This window comes from Hemitrygon akajei, chromosome 32, assembly GCF_048418815.1.
Source record: "Hemitrygon akajei chromosome 32, sHemAka1.3, whole genome shotgun sequence".
Classification (NCBI taxonomy): domain Eukaryota; kingdom Metazoa; phylum Chordata; class Chondrichthyes; order Myliobatiformes; family Dasyatidae; genus Hemitrygon; species Hemitrygon akajei.
Window position 1 is genome coordinate 40,197,374 of NC_133155.1, and position 16,883 is coordinate 40,214,256.

Genomic DNA, 16,883 nt, shown 5'->3' on the forward strand with positions numbered 1-16,883 from the left:
ATTCTGACTCACTCTAATCCTGTGCTTCCTTTCAGGGTGAACCTGGAGTGCCGGGGATACCCGGATCTGCAGGACCCAAAGGCAGCAAGGTAGGTGACCCTCCTGTGTCTGCTCATCATCTGACCTCCAGAAAGGGAGACTGGGTCAGTGTGGGAGACCCTCAGTGTGAGAGACTGGGTCAGTGTGGGAGACCCTCTGTAGTGTTCTCACTCAGGTGTAAGAGAACTCTGAACTAAACACCGAGGTAAACCGTAGTCAATGAAGACAGGATCGCAGTAAGATTAACCGTTTACTGTTCACTCTTCCACATTAACGTATGGTGAAAACTGTTGATAAAACAATACAAAATATGTACAGTATTTGTTTCCTTCTTGATATCACATTTACATCGTAAATACTTGCAAAAGTAAAACTACAACAACTATATTACATTAAAGTGCAGCATATAGTCAGAATCTACCTACGCCATTGACTGCTTTAAATACACTTCAACACAAACTATCCGCAACTCTTTAAATAACAAAAACATAAACCTTATCAACCGTCATTACTTTTAACAGAATCAGCGTTAACATTTTTAATTCAACATATCGATTATCTCATGAACTTACCGCGTTGCTTCACTGATGTTTCTAGTGCGTAGAAAGAAAACTTTTCTTGCGCTGATCCTGCACATGTGAGCCCTCTCCTTCCCGTTTCTCCAAACCGGTATTTTCCCACAAGACGCGGCGAAACCGGGTGTGACGTCATCGCATGCCGCGATATATCACAGACAACGAATTTACTTTAAACAATCTTAACTTTAACTAGAAAATGATAACAAACGAATTACTAAAGTGAAAATATTATAAACTAAACAAATGCCATAAAGGCAACACACTACCCGCTTGACCTTCGTAGGGTCACAATGAACATAATACAAAACTTCAGTCTCTAAATCAGTCGTTAGGTAGAAGTAGAATGACTTCTGTAACCGGCCTTTGGTAAATTTTCACATCACCTTGGTCAGTAGTTTTCAACTCAACCTTCCTGACATGTCCATCCCTACTAGGGAATGTGGCAGTGATTCTGGCCCACCGCTTGCTCTCTGCTTGTCCTCCTCTGGTGCGTCTCGTAGTGATAGTCCAGGGACCAAATACGTCGAGCCCCCCATATGTAAAAGGAGGGCATGCTTCGAGGCGTTCTGGTGGGAGGTCCGCCATACGTTGAGCTTCCAACTTGCCTCGCAGTTTCCTGCAGGTTACACATTTATGAAGTCCTGAATTGATCAGTGTTTTACCTCCCAAGATCCACAGTCCCGCTGCCCTTATTGCTCCTTCCGTCAGGTAACGGCCCTGATGCTTTACCTGTTCATGGTGATGGCGAGTGAGCAGTAAGGACACGTGGCTGTCTTTGGGCAGGATTACTGGACTCTTTTCTGCAGCTGGAAGTTGGGAGTGTATTAACCGGCCTCCAATGCAGATGATATCGTTCTTCATGATCGGGCTGAATTTCCTCAAAGGGCTGTCCTTTGGTATTGGTTTATTAACTTGGAGAGCTGAAAACTCCCCTGCAAAAGTCGCTCTTTGAGTTGCTTTAAGCATGACGTCCTTTGCCTGGGCCAATTCGTCCGCAGTGCGAAGGAAGTTACATTTGTGCCATTAGAAACGGAGAAAATTGCGATGGTCCTCCTGTACTAAGAAGCTATGGAACATCTGCTGGATGTCCAGTAAGATTGCGACCTTCTCCTTCCGGAAGCGCAGCAGGACCCCGAGAAGGGTATTGTTAAGGTCGGGGCCTGTAAGGAGCACTTCATTAAGGGAGATACTAGCGCACTGAGCACTGGAGTCAAAGACCACCCTGATCTGCTTGGGCTTTTGTGGTTGGTAAACCCCAAATGTTGGGAGGTACCAGCACTCCCCGCCTTCCCTCAGTGGTGGTGCTACTTCAGTATGTCCAATAGCGAAGATCTTCTCCATAAATGCTACGTATTGTTGCTGCATCTCAGGTTTCCTTTTCAGGGTTTTTTGCAAGGACGTGAACCGCTTGACTGCCTGCTCTTTGTTGTTTGGCAAGCACTGGCGTGGTTCTCTGAAAGGTAGTGGGGCGACCCAATTATTTGCTTCATCTCTGAAGACCTTGGTGTCTATTATTTTTAAGAAAATGACATCTTGAGCTGATGGAGCAAGTTTATATCATGCTCAGTTTGAGCGAAGTCTGACTGACCCAGCGTCTTGTCGGTTGCTTTACATTTGTTAAAGCCTTGTCGTGCTTCCTTGATACGCATGAAACTTGTGCAGGGTTGAAAAATTGAATGGCAGCCACTCTCTAGCACATTGGTCTTGAGTGTGTTAACTGTCAGTTTGTGTACGTTGCCAAGGCACACCTCTCCTATCACCACCCAGCCCAGATCCAGGTGTTGCACAAAGGGGGCGTCGTGTGGTCCATTGACCTGCTGCCTAACCTTGTGCACCTGGAGAACATCTCTTCCTAATAGCAGGAGTATTTCTGCTTTTGGATCCAGTTCTGGGATGTGCTTGGCAATGTGGTGGAGATGTGGCTGGTGTAGCACTGCACTTGGCGTCGGGATCTCAGTGCGGTTATTCAAAATTTCATTGCACTCTTAAGAGTGGAGGGAGACAGATGACAACTTTACCATCCAGGGACTCGAGCTGGAAGCCTTCTGCCTTCCTTCCATAAGTTTCCACGCTGCCTGAGCAAGTTCTAAGGTAGTATGGGAACTGATTACTCTCAATGTGGAACAAGTCACAGAACTCTGGACTGACTAGTGAGCGATTGCTCTGATCGTCCAGAATTACATAGGCTTTGATGGCCTTGTCTTTGGCTCCCTTAGGGTACACCTTAGTGAGACAGATCTTTGCACAAGAACGGCTTGACTGAGCTTGACCGCAAACTTCTGTGCAGCTCGAGCTGACAGCAGTTGTCCTGGAGTGAGCCTCTCCCTCCCCGCCGTCCTGTTGTGGGGGTAGTGGAGCTTTGTCGGTTTGTGGTAACGGGCTGGGATACATGGCCCCATCGTGATTAGTGCTATTACATTCCGGGCACTTCACGGCAATCGTACACTCTCTAGCAAGGTGAGAGGTAGAGGAACAGCATTTAAAACATTTTTTTCTCCTTGAGAAGGGCCATCCTCTCTTCAAGGGGTTTTTCCCTAAACGTTCTGCATTTTTTGAGGGGGTGGGGTTTGTTATGCAATGGACAATTCTTGCTAGGGTCATTGTTAGTTGTAAAGGCTTCAGTCTTAAGCACTGAGACAGGTTTATTAATGTTGAAATTATTCAAAGTGGATTTAACTGGCTTGGTGTAAATTGTACTGCTACCTGAACTCATGAGGCTAAGGTCGTTTCGCTTCTTCACCTCCTTGCACACAAACCTAGTGAAATACTCAAAGGGAGGAAATCGACCATTGTTCTCTTCCTTGTACTCTGAGCCAACAGACACCCACCTTTCCTGCAGTCCAAATGGAAGTTTGTCCACGATTTGTCTAATGCCGTATGGAGTATCTAGGTATAATAGACCAGTTAAGTAGCCATCTTCTTTGGCGCCTTGAATCTCCATGAGTAAATCTCCGAGCTCTCTTAACTTAGTGTGGTCCTTGGCTGACACCTTAGGAAAATTTTCCAGACGTCGGTATAGTGCCGCTTCAATAATTTCGGGGGCCGCATAGCCCTCCCGAAGTCTCTCCCATGCTTTGCGTAAGGCTAGCTTGGGGTTGTTGATGTACACTGAACATATGCGTCTCACCTGTTCGCATGATTCTTTTCCCAGCCATTTCGCCATAAGATCCAACTCTTGGGTTGCTCCGAGCTGGACTCCGTGGATAGCGTTGGTGAATGTGGAGTACCATACACGGTAATTTTCAGGTTTATCATCAAACTGGTATAGTCCTGAAGTGACGAGATCTCGTCGTGCTAAATAATGTGCCATGGGTTCAACTGCAAGTGGCATGCGGGCTGGGGGAATATGTCGGCGGGTATATGACTGAGGGCGTACATCTGTTATGGAATTTGCTGTTCTGAATTCGGCCTTTGCCTCTCTTCTCGCCAAATCTGGTAAGTTTGGTGTCGAGAAGTATTTGTCATCAGCCCTTTCATTCTTGAATTCATTGCGGAGTTGCAAGGGTAAATTGTCTTCCTCGGATGGATGTGGTGCAATTGGGCCTCTCTGAGACTCCTTATGAAATGGGGCGTTAGCATATAAGTATAGAGAGGAAGAACGAATCTTCAAGTCTATTTGAGATCGGACATAGTCGCTTGTGCGTTCCAATCTGATCTTTTCTGAAGTAGATTTTACGTCAACCAGATCATGCATTTCTTCAGCATTTTCTATTAACTCTGCTTCCACCCTAGCAGCTTCTGCTTCTCGTTGTAGCATCAGCACTTCTAACTCTGACGCTATCCTTACCCTTTCCAACTGGTTTTCGGCTTCTCTGGCAGCTTTTTCCATTTCTCTGGCAGCCGCTTCCTTCTGGTTTTCGGCTTCTCTGGCAGCCGCTTCCATTTTCAATTTTGCTTCTTGTTCGGCGTAGAACGCTCGCACCTTGGCGGCTTCTGCCTTAGCTCTTGCATGGGCAGCCTTACTTGATGATGCCCTACTGCCCCTGTCGCTGGATGGCAATGACTTGATGCTGGATCGAGTTGTCATTGCAGCGCTTGAAACACCTGATAATGCCGCCTTTTCACTGTAGTGTTCTCGCTCAGGTGTAAGAGAACTCTGAACTAAACACCGAGGTAAACCGTAGTCAATGAAGACAGGATCGCAGTAAGATTAACCGTTTACTGTTCACTCTTCCACATTAACGTATGGTGAAAACTGTTGATAAAACAATACAAAATATGTACAGTATTTGTTTCCTTCTTGATATCACATTTACATCGTAAATACTTGCAAAAGTAAAACTACAACAACTATATTACATTAAAGTGCAGCATACAGTCAGAATCTACCTACGCCATTGACTGCTTTAAATACACTTCAACACAAACTATCCGCAACTCTTTAAATAACAAAAACATAAACCTTATCAACCGTCATTACTTTTAACAGAATCAGCGTTAACATTTTTAATTCAACATATCGATTATCTCATGAACTTACCGCGTTGCTTCACTGATGTTTCTAGTGCGTAGAAAGAAAACTTTTCTTGCGCTGATCCTGCACATGTGAGCCCCCTCCTTCCCGTTTCTCCAAACCGGTATTTTCCCACAAGACGCGGCGAAACCGGGTGTGACGTCATCGCATGCTGCGATATATCACAGACAACGAATTTACTTTAAACAATCTTAACTTTAACTAGAAAATGATAACAAACGAATTACTAAAGCGAAAATATTATAAACTAAACAAATGCCATAAAGGCAACACACTCCCCGCTTGACCTTCGTAGGGTCACAATGAACATAATACAAAACTTCAGTCTCTGAATCAGTCGTTAGATAGAAGTAGAATGACTTCTGTAACCGGCCTTTGGTAAATTTTCACATCATCTTGGTCAGTAGTTTTCAACTCAACCTTCCTGACATGTCCATCCCTACTAGGGAATGTGGCAGTGATTCTGGCCATTGGCCAGCTGTTGCGGGCGATTTGCTTGTCCCTAAGCAGGACTAAATCTCCAACTTGAAGATTCCTGCAGGGTTCTGTCCACTTTTGTCTGTGTTGCAACAAAGGTAGATATTCCTGTCTCCAACGAGACCAGAACCGATTTGCCAGAGCCTGGACCTGTCTCCATTGCTTTGTGTACAAATCCTTATCAGAGAAGTCCCCTGGTGGAGGGGGGGGGCTCCTGCCTTCTGCGTAAGGAGCATTGATGGCGAGAGTATGAAGGGGTTTTCCGGGTCAGAAGACACAGGTAGGAGTGGTCGTGCATTTATAATGGCTGTGACCTCTGCCATTAGTGTGCACAGTACCTCGTGGGTCAATCGGGTGCATTGCTGCATCTCAGGTTTCCTTTTCATGGTTTTTTGCAAGGACGTGAACCGCTTGACTGCCTGCTCTTTGTTGTTTGGCAAGCACTGGTGTGGTTCTCTAAAAGGTAGTGGGGCGACCCAATTATTTGCTTCATCTCTGAAGACCTTGGTGTCCATTATTTTTAAGAAAATGGCGTCTTGAGCTGATGGAGCAAGTTTATTATCATGCTCAGTTTGAGCGAAGACTGACTGACCCAGCGTCTTGTCGGTTACTTTACATTTGTTAAAGCCTTGTCGTGCTTCCTTGATACGCATGAAACTTGCGCAGGGTTGAAAAATTGAATGGCGGCCGCTCTCTAGCACATTGGTCTTGAGTGTGTTAACTGTCGGTTTGTGTACATTGCCAAGGCACACCTCTCCTATCACCACCCAGCCCAGATCCAGGTGTTGCGCAAAGGGGGCGTCGTGTGGTCCATTGACCTGCTGCCTAACCTTGTGCACCCGGAGAACATCTCTTCCTAATAGCAGGAGTATTTCTGCTTTTGGATCCAGTTCTGGGATGTGCTTGGCAATGTGGTGGAGATGTGGCTGGTGTAGCACTGCACTTGGCATTGGGATCTCAGTGCGGTTATTCAAAATTTCATTGCACTCTAAGAGTGGAGGGAGACAGATGACAACTTTACCATCCAGGGACTCGAGCTGGAAGCCTTCTGCCTTCCTTCCATAAGTTTCCATGCTGCCTGAGCAAGTTCTAAGGTAGTATGGGAACTGATTACTCTCAATGTTGAACAAGTCAAAGAACTCTGGACTGACTAGTGAGCGATTGCTCTGATCGTCCAGAATAACATAGGCTTTGATGGCCTTGTTTTTGGCTCCCTTAGGGTACACCTTAGTGAGGCAGATCTTTGAACAAGAACGGCTTGACTGAGCTTGACCGCAAACTTCTGTGCAGCTCGAGCTGTGAGAAACTGTCATTGTGAGAAGCTCAGAGTAGCAGTCTGAGTCAGTGTGGGTCCCTCGCTGTCAGACACTGGGTCAGAGTGAGACCCTCACTGTGGGAGACTGGGTCGGTGTGAGACTCTCAGTGTGGGAGACTGGGTCAGTGTGAGACCCCAAAATGGGATATTGGGTCAGTAGGAGACCCGCAGCATAGGAGACTGGGTCAGAGTGACACCCTCACTGTGGTAACCTGGGTCAGTGTTGGAGCCGCAGAATGGGAGATTGGGTTACAGTGGGAATCTCAGTGTAAGAGAACAGGTCAGTGTTATGACCACACAGACTGGGAGGCTGAGTCAGTGTGAGACACTTAGTGTGGGAGAGTCAGTCAGTGTGGAGCACCAGAATGGAAGATTGGGTCAGTGTGAGACCCCCAGAATGGGAGACTGGGTCTGACTGAGACTCGCTGAATGGGAGACTGGGTTAGTATGTAACCATCAGAGTGGGAGACTGGGTCAATGTGAGTCCTGCAGAATGGGAGATTGGGTCAGTGTGAGAGACTGCATCAGTGTAAGACCGCAGAACCTGAGACTGGGTGAGTGTGAGACTCCCTTAATATGTGTACTGGTTCAGTGCAGGACCCCCAGAATGGGAAACTGGGTCAGTGTGAGACCCCCAGAATGGGAGACCCTCAGGGTGGGAGATTGTGTGAGTGTGGGAGACTAAGTCAGTGGGTGACCCTCAAAGTGGGAGACTAGGTCAGCGTGCGACCTCCAGAACGGGAGACTGGGTCAGTGTTTTGACCCCAGAATGGGAAATGGGTCAGTTTAAGACCCTCATGGTGGGAGACTGGTTCAGTGTGAGACCCCCAGAATGGAGGACTCAGTCAGTGTGTGACCCCCTGAATTGGAGTCTGGGTCAGTGTGGGAGTTTAGGTCAGTGTGAGACTGAGTGTGGGAGACTGGGTCAGTGTGGACGCTCAGTTTGGTAGTCTGGGTCAGGCTGAGTCCCATAGTGTGGGGTCTGGGTCAGTGTGAGACCCCAGAATGGAAGATTGGGTCAGTGTTGTGACCACCCAGAATGAGAGACTGGGTAAGTGTGAGATTCTCTGTCTTGGAGTATGGGTCAGTGTGAGGCTCCCAGAATGGGAGAAGGGGTCAGTACTGCACCTGCCGAATGTGAGACTATGTTAGTATGGGGCCTCACCATGGGACACTGGGTCAGTGTGGGAGACTCAGTCAGTGTGTGACACCAGAATGAGAGACTGGGTAAGTGTGACACACTCAGAGACGGAGATTGGGTCAGTGTGAGGCTCTCGGTGTGGGAGACTGGGTCGGTGTGAGATTCTCGGTGTGGGAGACTGTGTCGGTGTGAGACTCTCGGTGTGGGAGACTGGGTCGGTGTGAGACTCTCGGTGTGGGAGACTGTGTCGGTGGGAGACTGGGTCAGTGTGAGACTCTTGGTGCGGGAGACTGGGTCGGTGTGAGACTCTCGGTGTGGGAGACTGTGTCGGTGGGAGACTGGGTCAGTGTGAGACTCTCGGTGCGGGAGACTGGGTCGGTGTGAGACTCTCGGTGTGGGAGACTGTGTCGGTGGGAGACTGGGTCAGTGTGAGACTCTCGGTGCGGGAGACTGGGTCGGTGTGAGACTCTCGGTGTGGGAGACTGTGTCGGTGGGAGACTGGGTCAGTGTGAGACTCTCGGTGCGGGAGACTGGGTCGGTGTGAGACTCTCGGTGCGGGAGACTGTGTCGGTGTGAGACTCTCGGTGCGGGAGACTGTGTTGGTGTGAGACTCTCGGTGCGGGAGACTGGGTCGGTGTGAGACTCTCGGTGCGGGAGACTGGGTCGGTGTGAGACTCTCGGTGCGGGAGACTGGGTCGGTGTGAGACTCTCGGTGCGGGAGACTGGGTCGGTGTGAGACTCTCAGAATGCTAGATTGGGTCAGTGTGAGACCCTCACTGTGGAACACTGGGTCTGTGTAAGACCACCCAAGTGGGAGATTGGGTCAGTGTGGGAGATTTGGTGTGTGAGATTCTCAGAATGGGAGACTTAGGTCAGTGTGAATCTCCCTGAATGGAGGACTGGGTCAGTGTGGGAGTCTGTGTCAGTGTGAGACCCTCAGAATGCTAGATTGGGTCATTGCAGGAGATTTGGTTAGTTTGAGGCTCTCGGAATCAGAGATTGGGTCAGTGTGAGACCCTCAGTGTAGGAATCTGGTTCAGTGTTGGGAGACTGGATAAGTGGGTGATCCGCAGAGTGGGAGAATGGGTCAGTGTGAGACCGTCAGATTGATCAGTATGGTGACCTTAGATTGTGAGAGTGGGTTATTGTAGGACCCTCAGAAAGGAAAACTGAGTTGGTGTGGGACCCCACCTCCCAGAGTTGGACCCCAGTATGGGAGTCTCGGTCACTGGTGATCTCGCCACAGCCCTACAGCTCCTGCCTTTTCTGATTATTATAGTGTTGTTTTAACTGTCAGCTCCTTCCTGACCTTTATAGTGGCTTTCAGAGGATGTATTGGGAGTCTCTGAGACTCCTTGTGGGAGTAGCAAGTTTTTATTAAATGAACCGATGCATAAGTTTTCAGGTTTCTTGGAATGGTGTTTGTGTTCTAGGGGCAAGCTGGAGAGCACGGGATTCCAGGACACCCAGGAGCACCGGGCGTGGGACTACCAGGGATGCAGGTTAGTGTTCACTCACCCCTGACAGTTAGACCAGACTCACCATGGAGATGCAGTGAAGAGCAAGTAGAGGGACAGCATCACAACTCTAAACCTTGCCCAAGGTATAGAAATTTCAGATCCTCCCTCGCCCGAGCCCAGCCTCATCCTAATCACAAGACTCATGGCCCCAAAAAGAGCAGCAAGACGTAGACCAATGTTTCAGCCCACAGGCACCTGCCGTGGGGCAAGCCAGAGAGAGACAGGGTTAATGGGAGCCCTGCTCACACATTGCTCTGCCTCCACCCATGCACAGTCTGGCTTTGGACCACTAGTCCCAGGAAATTAGAGGCGGTGTGTTAAGCTGTGTCTCACCTCTTGCTCTACCTGGCCTGGCAATGATTAATGGCCTGCATGATGGAAGTTTCACTGCTCTCAGTCATATTGTACAGTGATACTGAAAGGTGTAGAAATCCCAGGAATATTTGAGACTTACGGTGAATTCCTACGTACAGGAAAAGGGTAGGGATAGATAATTAACAGCAGATTACATAACAGACCAGACAAGGGGTTGTATGATTATCTCTGGCTCCCAGGTTCTACATTTTGCAAAATATGAACAGATCCCAGAAGCCCTCTTCCTGCAGGAACTGGTCCCATAGATGCATATCAGGCTGTAAAGGCTGGGGGTGTCGAGGTGCTTCCTGGATGTTAATGTAGTCTAGCACCATCCCCCAGCTGCCCTGTTCAAGAGAAGCACTAATCCTAAGATGCAGCTCCATATTGTCAGATCTGAGTCTATCACAGTGGCTGTAGCTGTGGTGTAGCCTCTCTTGTCTGTGGCGGGCAAGTTAACCATGCAAATACTCTGAGCAGGAATTGAACCTGGGTTGCTGGTGCTCTATAGTGTTGCATACGCATTATGCTACCATGCATTGAGGAGAGATACCGGAACAAGGCTCCTCAGTCCACTGTCCTCACTGACCTTCAGCCACCAATTTAAACTGATTCCACATGAATTCCATTACTGTATTTATTCTCCTGACATTCCCATCAATTCCCCTTCAGATTCCACCATTCATCTACACACTACAGGTAGTTTACAGTGGCCATTTAACTTGGTCGGATGTGAAAGGAAGTGGGATCACCTAGAGGAAGCACATGTGGTCACAGTGAGAAACTGCTTGCGGACCTCACAGTCCGCAAAGGTCAGCACTGAACCTGGATCTGTTGTGGCTGGTCCGCTGTGCTTCCTCACATGATCAAAGCGGTTATGTGATGTCAGCCAACTGCCTGTGGCTAACTGCTGCCTTTATCTTCCAGGGAAAGGAAGGAGAGCCTGGAACTCCTGGACTGCCAGGGAAAAGAGGCTTCCCAGTAAGTACTACTGATACTCCAGCTGGTCTGCCCTGCCCCTGTCACCCTTCATCTGCCATGTGCCTGATGGGTTCACCACATGATGTTCGTGGGCTGGGTGGAGAGCTCTGACCTGGGTCGAGTCTCAGAAAAATGGCAGAAGTCAGAATAAAAGGGTAGAGGAAGGGTGTGCGAGGGGGCAAGCATGAGTTGGCAGATGATAGGTGAATTCAGGTGATGGGGGATGGGAGGTGGGTGGGTGGGGTGAAGTGGGAATGGCATGAGAGACTCAAAGGTGATTGGTGGATTCAGGTGATGGGGGATGGGAGGTGGGTGGGTGGGATGAAATGGGAATGGCATGAGAGACTCAAAGGTGATTGGTGGATTCAGGTGATGGGGAAGGGATGTTGGTGGGTGGGAATGAAGTGGGAATGACATGAGAGACAGAAAGGTGATTGGTGGATTCAGGTGATGGGGAAGGGATGTTGGTGGGTGGGAATGAAGTGGGAATGACATGAGAGACAGAAAGGTGATTGGTGGAAGTGTTGAAAACAATGGAACCTGACATGCAAAGAAGTGGACCAAGGAATAAAGGAGGTGGGAAACCAGAAATGGAGGGGGGAGGTGTGGATTCCTTGGAATAAAGTTCATGACTCTTCCTGATGAAGAGTCCTAGCCTGAAATGTTGGCTGTTTATTCCCTTCCTTCGATTCCTTGTGACCTGCAGAGTTCTTCCAGTATTTTGTTTGTGTGTTGTTCCACTCTCGGGACTTCTGCTTCACATATTAACGATTTAGGTGTTTGAAATGAAGGTTTTTTACTCCCTGGAAAATTACTATCAACCACATTGTCAGTGGTTTCTGAGCTTCTGCTGCCACCTATCGCCAGGCTGATGAAAAGTTCTCCTTTGTGACAAATATCCTAGTGGGAAGATTTGCTAATGCTGCATGGAGTGGGGGGGCGGGATTTAGTGTTTAAACTGGAGCTGCAGGAGGATGAGAACCAGAATGCCAGAACAGATATTGAAGAGTGTGTGCAGACAGATGTTGTTAAGACTTCAGACAAAGTCAGAAATCAAAAGGTTGATCATAATGCAACTAATGTCCTGAGCTACATATATTTCAATGCCAGAATTATCATAGATCAGGCAGATGAGATCAGGCAATAGATCAACACTGGAATAATGATATTGTAACCATTTGTGAGACTTGGTTGCAGAAGGGACAGGACTGGCAGCTCATTATTCTGGGATTCTGTTGCTTTAGACATGACAGAGTAGGAGAGATTAAAGGGTGAGGAGAGGTTTTACTAGATAGGGACAATGTCATGGCAGTACTCAGTCAGGACAGACTGGAGAACTCGTCCAATGAGATTTTATGGGTGGAACTGAGGAATAAGAAAGGTATCATCAAGTTAAAAGGGCTAAATTACATACCACCCAGTAGTCCTCAGGATTCAGAGGAACAAATTTGTAGAGATATTGCATGAAACATCATTTGTTATAGTAGGTAATTTTAACCTTCCACATATTGACTGGGGATCCCATACTGTAAAAAGACTAGATGGGATAGAGTTTGTCAAACATGTTCAGAGAGTTTGCTTCATCAGTAAGTAAAAGTCCCAATGAGAGAATGAGAAAATATACAAGATGTTGCTGGGACTGGAGGACCTGAGTTATAAAGAAAGATTGAATAGGTGAGGACTTTATTCCTTGGAATGTACAAGATTAAGGGGAGATCTGATAGAGGGATCCAAAATCATGATGGGTATAGATAGAGTAAATGCAAGCAGACTTTTTCCACTGGGGTTGTGGGACTATAATTAGAGGTCATGGGTTAATGAAGAAAGGTAAAAACTACAGGGGGGAACATAAGGGCAAATTTCTTTATACACAGCCATACGAGCTGCTACTGCTGGGATGTGTGTAAGATCGATTTCAACATTTAAGAGAAGTTTGGATAGTTATTTGGATATGTAAGGGAGAGCTTTGATCCGGTGCAGGTCAATGGGAGTAGGCAGTTTAAATAGGTTGACACAGACTAGGTAGGCCACAGGGCCTGTTTCTATGCTGTACTTTTCTATGACTCCAACAGTACAACACAGTATGGGCCCTTTGGCATGACAATACAATACAGAACGGGCCTTTTGGCACATTGATATAACACAGTACAGGCCCTTTGGTGCAACAGTACTACGCAGTATGGGCCCTTGGGCACCACAGCACAACACAACACACTAGGGGACCAATGACAAAATAGTACAAGACAGTAGGGCCCTTGGGCACAACACAACAACACAGTACGGGCCCTTTGGTAGAACAGTACAACACAATATGGGCCCTTTGACGCAACAGTACAACACAGAATTCAATCTTAGTGGTCGTCTTTGACTTCGAAGGACGAACAACAACAACAACAACAACAACACAGAATGGGCCCTTTGGCACATGATGTTGTGCTGATCTTTGGAAACATACTCCATTATCAATCTAACTCCCGCCTCCTTCACAGCTAATAACCCTCTTTTTTCTTACATCCATGTGCTGATCTAAAGGTCTCTGAAATGTACCTATGTCACTCACAGGGCATCCCAGGCACATATCTCTCTGTACAAAACAATATATACAGTTTTTACCATCAATGTAACTATTGAGTTTTCAGTGTTTTCATCTAGCTCATTCTTCATTGCACCCAAGCCTACTTGATCTCTTCATTTTCTGTCTCTGTACTCCTCTGATTCTTTTGCCATTTAGATAGTTTTTTGCAGCACAATATTGTGGAACATCCACACTCCTGGTATACAACTTTCTCAGTTAACCTTACAAAAAAATCTTTGAACCAACAGTGATGATTTTTTTTTTCATACCGCCTTAGTCAATTTATATATCTGTGCATGGACTTTCCTAAATTGTTATCTGGGCTCAGGAGCTGAATTATAGGAACTGTATCGCTTTTTATTACTGTGACCTTTGGACTGATGGTTGATAACATCATAAAAATCTGGAAAGAATTTTGTAACCTTTCATTTTGCTTTGTATTTTAAAGTTGGTGTTGTTTTCTCTTTTTTCAGAATAATATGCCATTACTTAGTTCAGTCATGCTCACAACTGTTTGGAAGTTTTACGTAAAATCATGCAACTGATTTTAGTATGCTATAAAACTTGGGAAATTAACTTTCTTAACTTTGCAGCCTTCTGGGTCTGTAAGGAAGACAAGTAGCTTGTTCTCTGCATATATTGTGCAGTGGCCCAGTGGCTTTGAACGTATTTTTCAAGGGATGAATGGTTTTTGGATTTCAAAGTTCAAAGTAAATTTATTATTAAAATATACGTAGGCACGTGACATAGCGTGCCAAAGGTTTAAAAAGGAGGGGAATTTTTCAATGGTCTTTTAAATCAAAGCAAGAGGCAGAGAGTGAAGAAGTAAAGGCATCTTGGAGAGAAGCCTTTTTTTTAACTGATCAGGAAAAAGAGTCTAGACTGTGCAGGTGCATGACGTAGTGCGCCAAAGGTTTAAAAAGAAGACCGCCATATACAGTGGCCATCATTGGAGTGGACTGAGTCAAAGTGGGACAGCTTTGGCTCAACAGGTTTCGGCGTGAACAGGCAGAGGTGAGGGTAGGTTCCGGTAAGTTTTGTTTTGTTCGTTTAGAATAGAGAGAATGCCAGGCAGAATGTTGGAATGCTCCTCTTGCAGGATGTGGGAAGTCAGGGAGACCTCTGGTCTCCCTGACAACGACACCTGAAAGAAGTGCATCCAGCTGCAGCTCCTAACAAACCGCGATAAGGAACTGGAGCAGGAGCTGGATGACCTCCGGATCATTGGGGAGAATGAGAAGTTTATATAGTAGCTACAGGGAGGCAGTTACGCCAAAGGAGCAGGGCACAGGTAATTGGGTTACCATCAGGCGAGGGAAGGGGAAAGGGCAGGCAGAGCAGGGCTCCCCTGTGACCATTCCCCTCAACAACAAGTATACCAATTTGGATACTGTTGGGGGGGATGACTGACCTGGGACAAGCTGCGGAAGCTGGATCTCTGGCACTGTCTGATTCTGCAGTGCAGAAGGGAGGGGGGAAGAAGAGGAGAGCGGTAGTGATAGGGGACTCGATAGTTAGAGGTACAGACAGGAGGTTCTGTGGTCACAACAGATGGTTTGTTGCCTCCCGGGTGCCAGGGTCAGGGATGTCTCTGATCGCGTGCACAGCATTCTGAAATGGGAGGGTGAACAGCCAGATGTCGTGGTACGCATCGGTACCAATGACGTAGGAAGAAAGAGTGAGGAGGTCCTGAAGAGTGAGTACAGAGAGCTTGGTAGGAAGTTAAAAAGCAGGACCTTGAGGGTGGTAATCTCCGGATTGCTACCTGTGCCACGTGCCAGTGAGGGTAAGAATAGAATGCTCTGGAGGATGAACATGTGGCTGAGGAACTGGTGTAGGGGGCAGGGTTTCAGATTTCAGGATCATTGAGACCTCTTCTGGGGCAGGTGGGATCTGTACAAAAGAGACAGGTTACACCTGAACTACAGGGAGACCAATATCCTTTCAGGGAGGTTTGTTAGTGCTATTGGGGGGGGGGGGGGGGGGTTTAAACTAGATTTGCAGGGGGATGGGAACCAGAGTGACAGAGTAGATAGTGGAGCGGGGGTGAAAATAAATGATATTAAAGTTTCATGCAAAGTCACAAATAGAAGGGTTGTGTGTGGTGGTAATAATCTTCTAAGGTGTGTCTATTTTCAATGCGAGGAGTATTGTGGGGAACGCTGACGAGCTGAGGGCGTGGATTGACACATGGAATTATGACATTGTAGCCATTAATGAAACCTGGCTACAGGAGGGTCAGAACTGGCAGCTTAATGTTCCAGGGTTCCGATATTTCAGACGTGATAGAGGCAGAGGAATGAAAGGTTGGGGGGGTGGGGTGGTGGTAGGTATTGCTAGTCAGGGAAAATGTTACAGATATGCTCAGGCAGGACAGATTAGAGGGCTTGTCTACCAAGGCCATATGGGTGGAGCTGAGAAGCACATTAATGGGGTTGTATTATAGACCACCCAATAGTCAGCGAGAATTGGAGGAGCAAATCTGCAGAGAGATAGCAGACAACTGCAGGAAACATAAAGTTGTGATAGTAGGGGATTTTAATTTTCCACATATTGATTGGGACTCCCATACTGTTAAAGGTCTAGATGGGTTAGAGTTTGTAAAATGTGTTCAGGAAAGTTTTCTAAATCAATATATAGAGGTACCAACTAGAGAGGATACAATATTAGGTCTTCTATTAGGAAACGAGTTAGGACAGGTGATGGAAGTATATGTAGGGGAACACTTTGGTTCCAGTGATCTTAACACCATTAGTTTCAACTTGATCATGGATAAAGATAGATCTGGTCATCAAGTTGAGGTTCTAAACTGGAAAAAGGCTAAATTTGAAGAAATGAGAAAGGATCTAAAAAGTGTGGATTGGGACAGGTTCTCTGTCAAGAATGTTATTGGTAAGTGGGAGGCCTTCAAAGGAGAAATTTTGAGAGTGCAGAGTTTGTATGTTCCTGTCAGGATTAAAGGCAGAGTGAATAAGAATAAGGAACCTTGATTCTCTGGGGATATTGGAACTCTGATAAAGAAGAAGAGAGAGATGTATGACATGTATAGGAAACAGGGAGCAAATAAGGTGCTTGAGTATAAAAAGTGCAAAAAAATACTTAAGAAAGAAATCAGGAGGGCTAAAAGTAAACATGAGGTAGCTTTGGCAGTCAAGATGAAGGAAAATCCAAAGAGCTTCTACAGGTATATTAAGAGTAAAAGGATAGTAAAGGATAAACTTGGTCTTCTTGAAGATCAAGGTGGTCGGCTATGTATGGAACCAAAAGAAATTGGGGAGATCTTAAATGGGTTTTTTGTGTCTCTCTTTACCAAGGAAACTGGCATGGAGTCAATGGAAATGAGGCAAACAAGTAGTGAGGTCATAGAACCTATACAGATTGAAGAAGAGGAGGTGCTTGCTATCTTGAGGCAAATCAGAGTAGATAAAT

General features: G+C 46.6%; 1 protein-coding gene across 7 annotated transcripts in view; it reads left to right on the forward strand.

The window, feature by feature from the left end:
- The window catches only part of LOC140719770 (uncharacterized), a 411,496-nt gene that overhangs the window by 284,114 nt on the left and 110,499 nt on the right, over positions 1-16,883 (forward strand). For all 7 annotated transcript variants that reach the window (XM_073034626.1, XM_073034628.1, XM_073034629.1 and 4 more), the window contains 3 exons: positions 36-89; positions 9,458-9,526; positions 10,826-10,879. In XM_073034626.1, the coding sequence (XP_072890727.1) occupies positions 36-89; positions 9,458-9,526; positions 10,826-10,879 (177 nt within the window). The remainder of the gene's footprint in view (positions 1-35; positions 90-9,457; positions 9,527-10,825; positions 10,880-16,883) is intronic.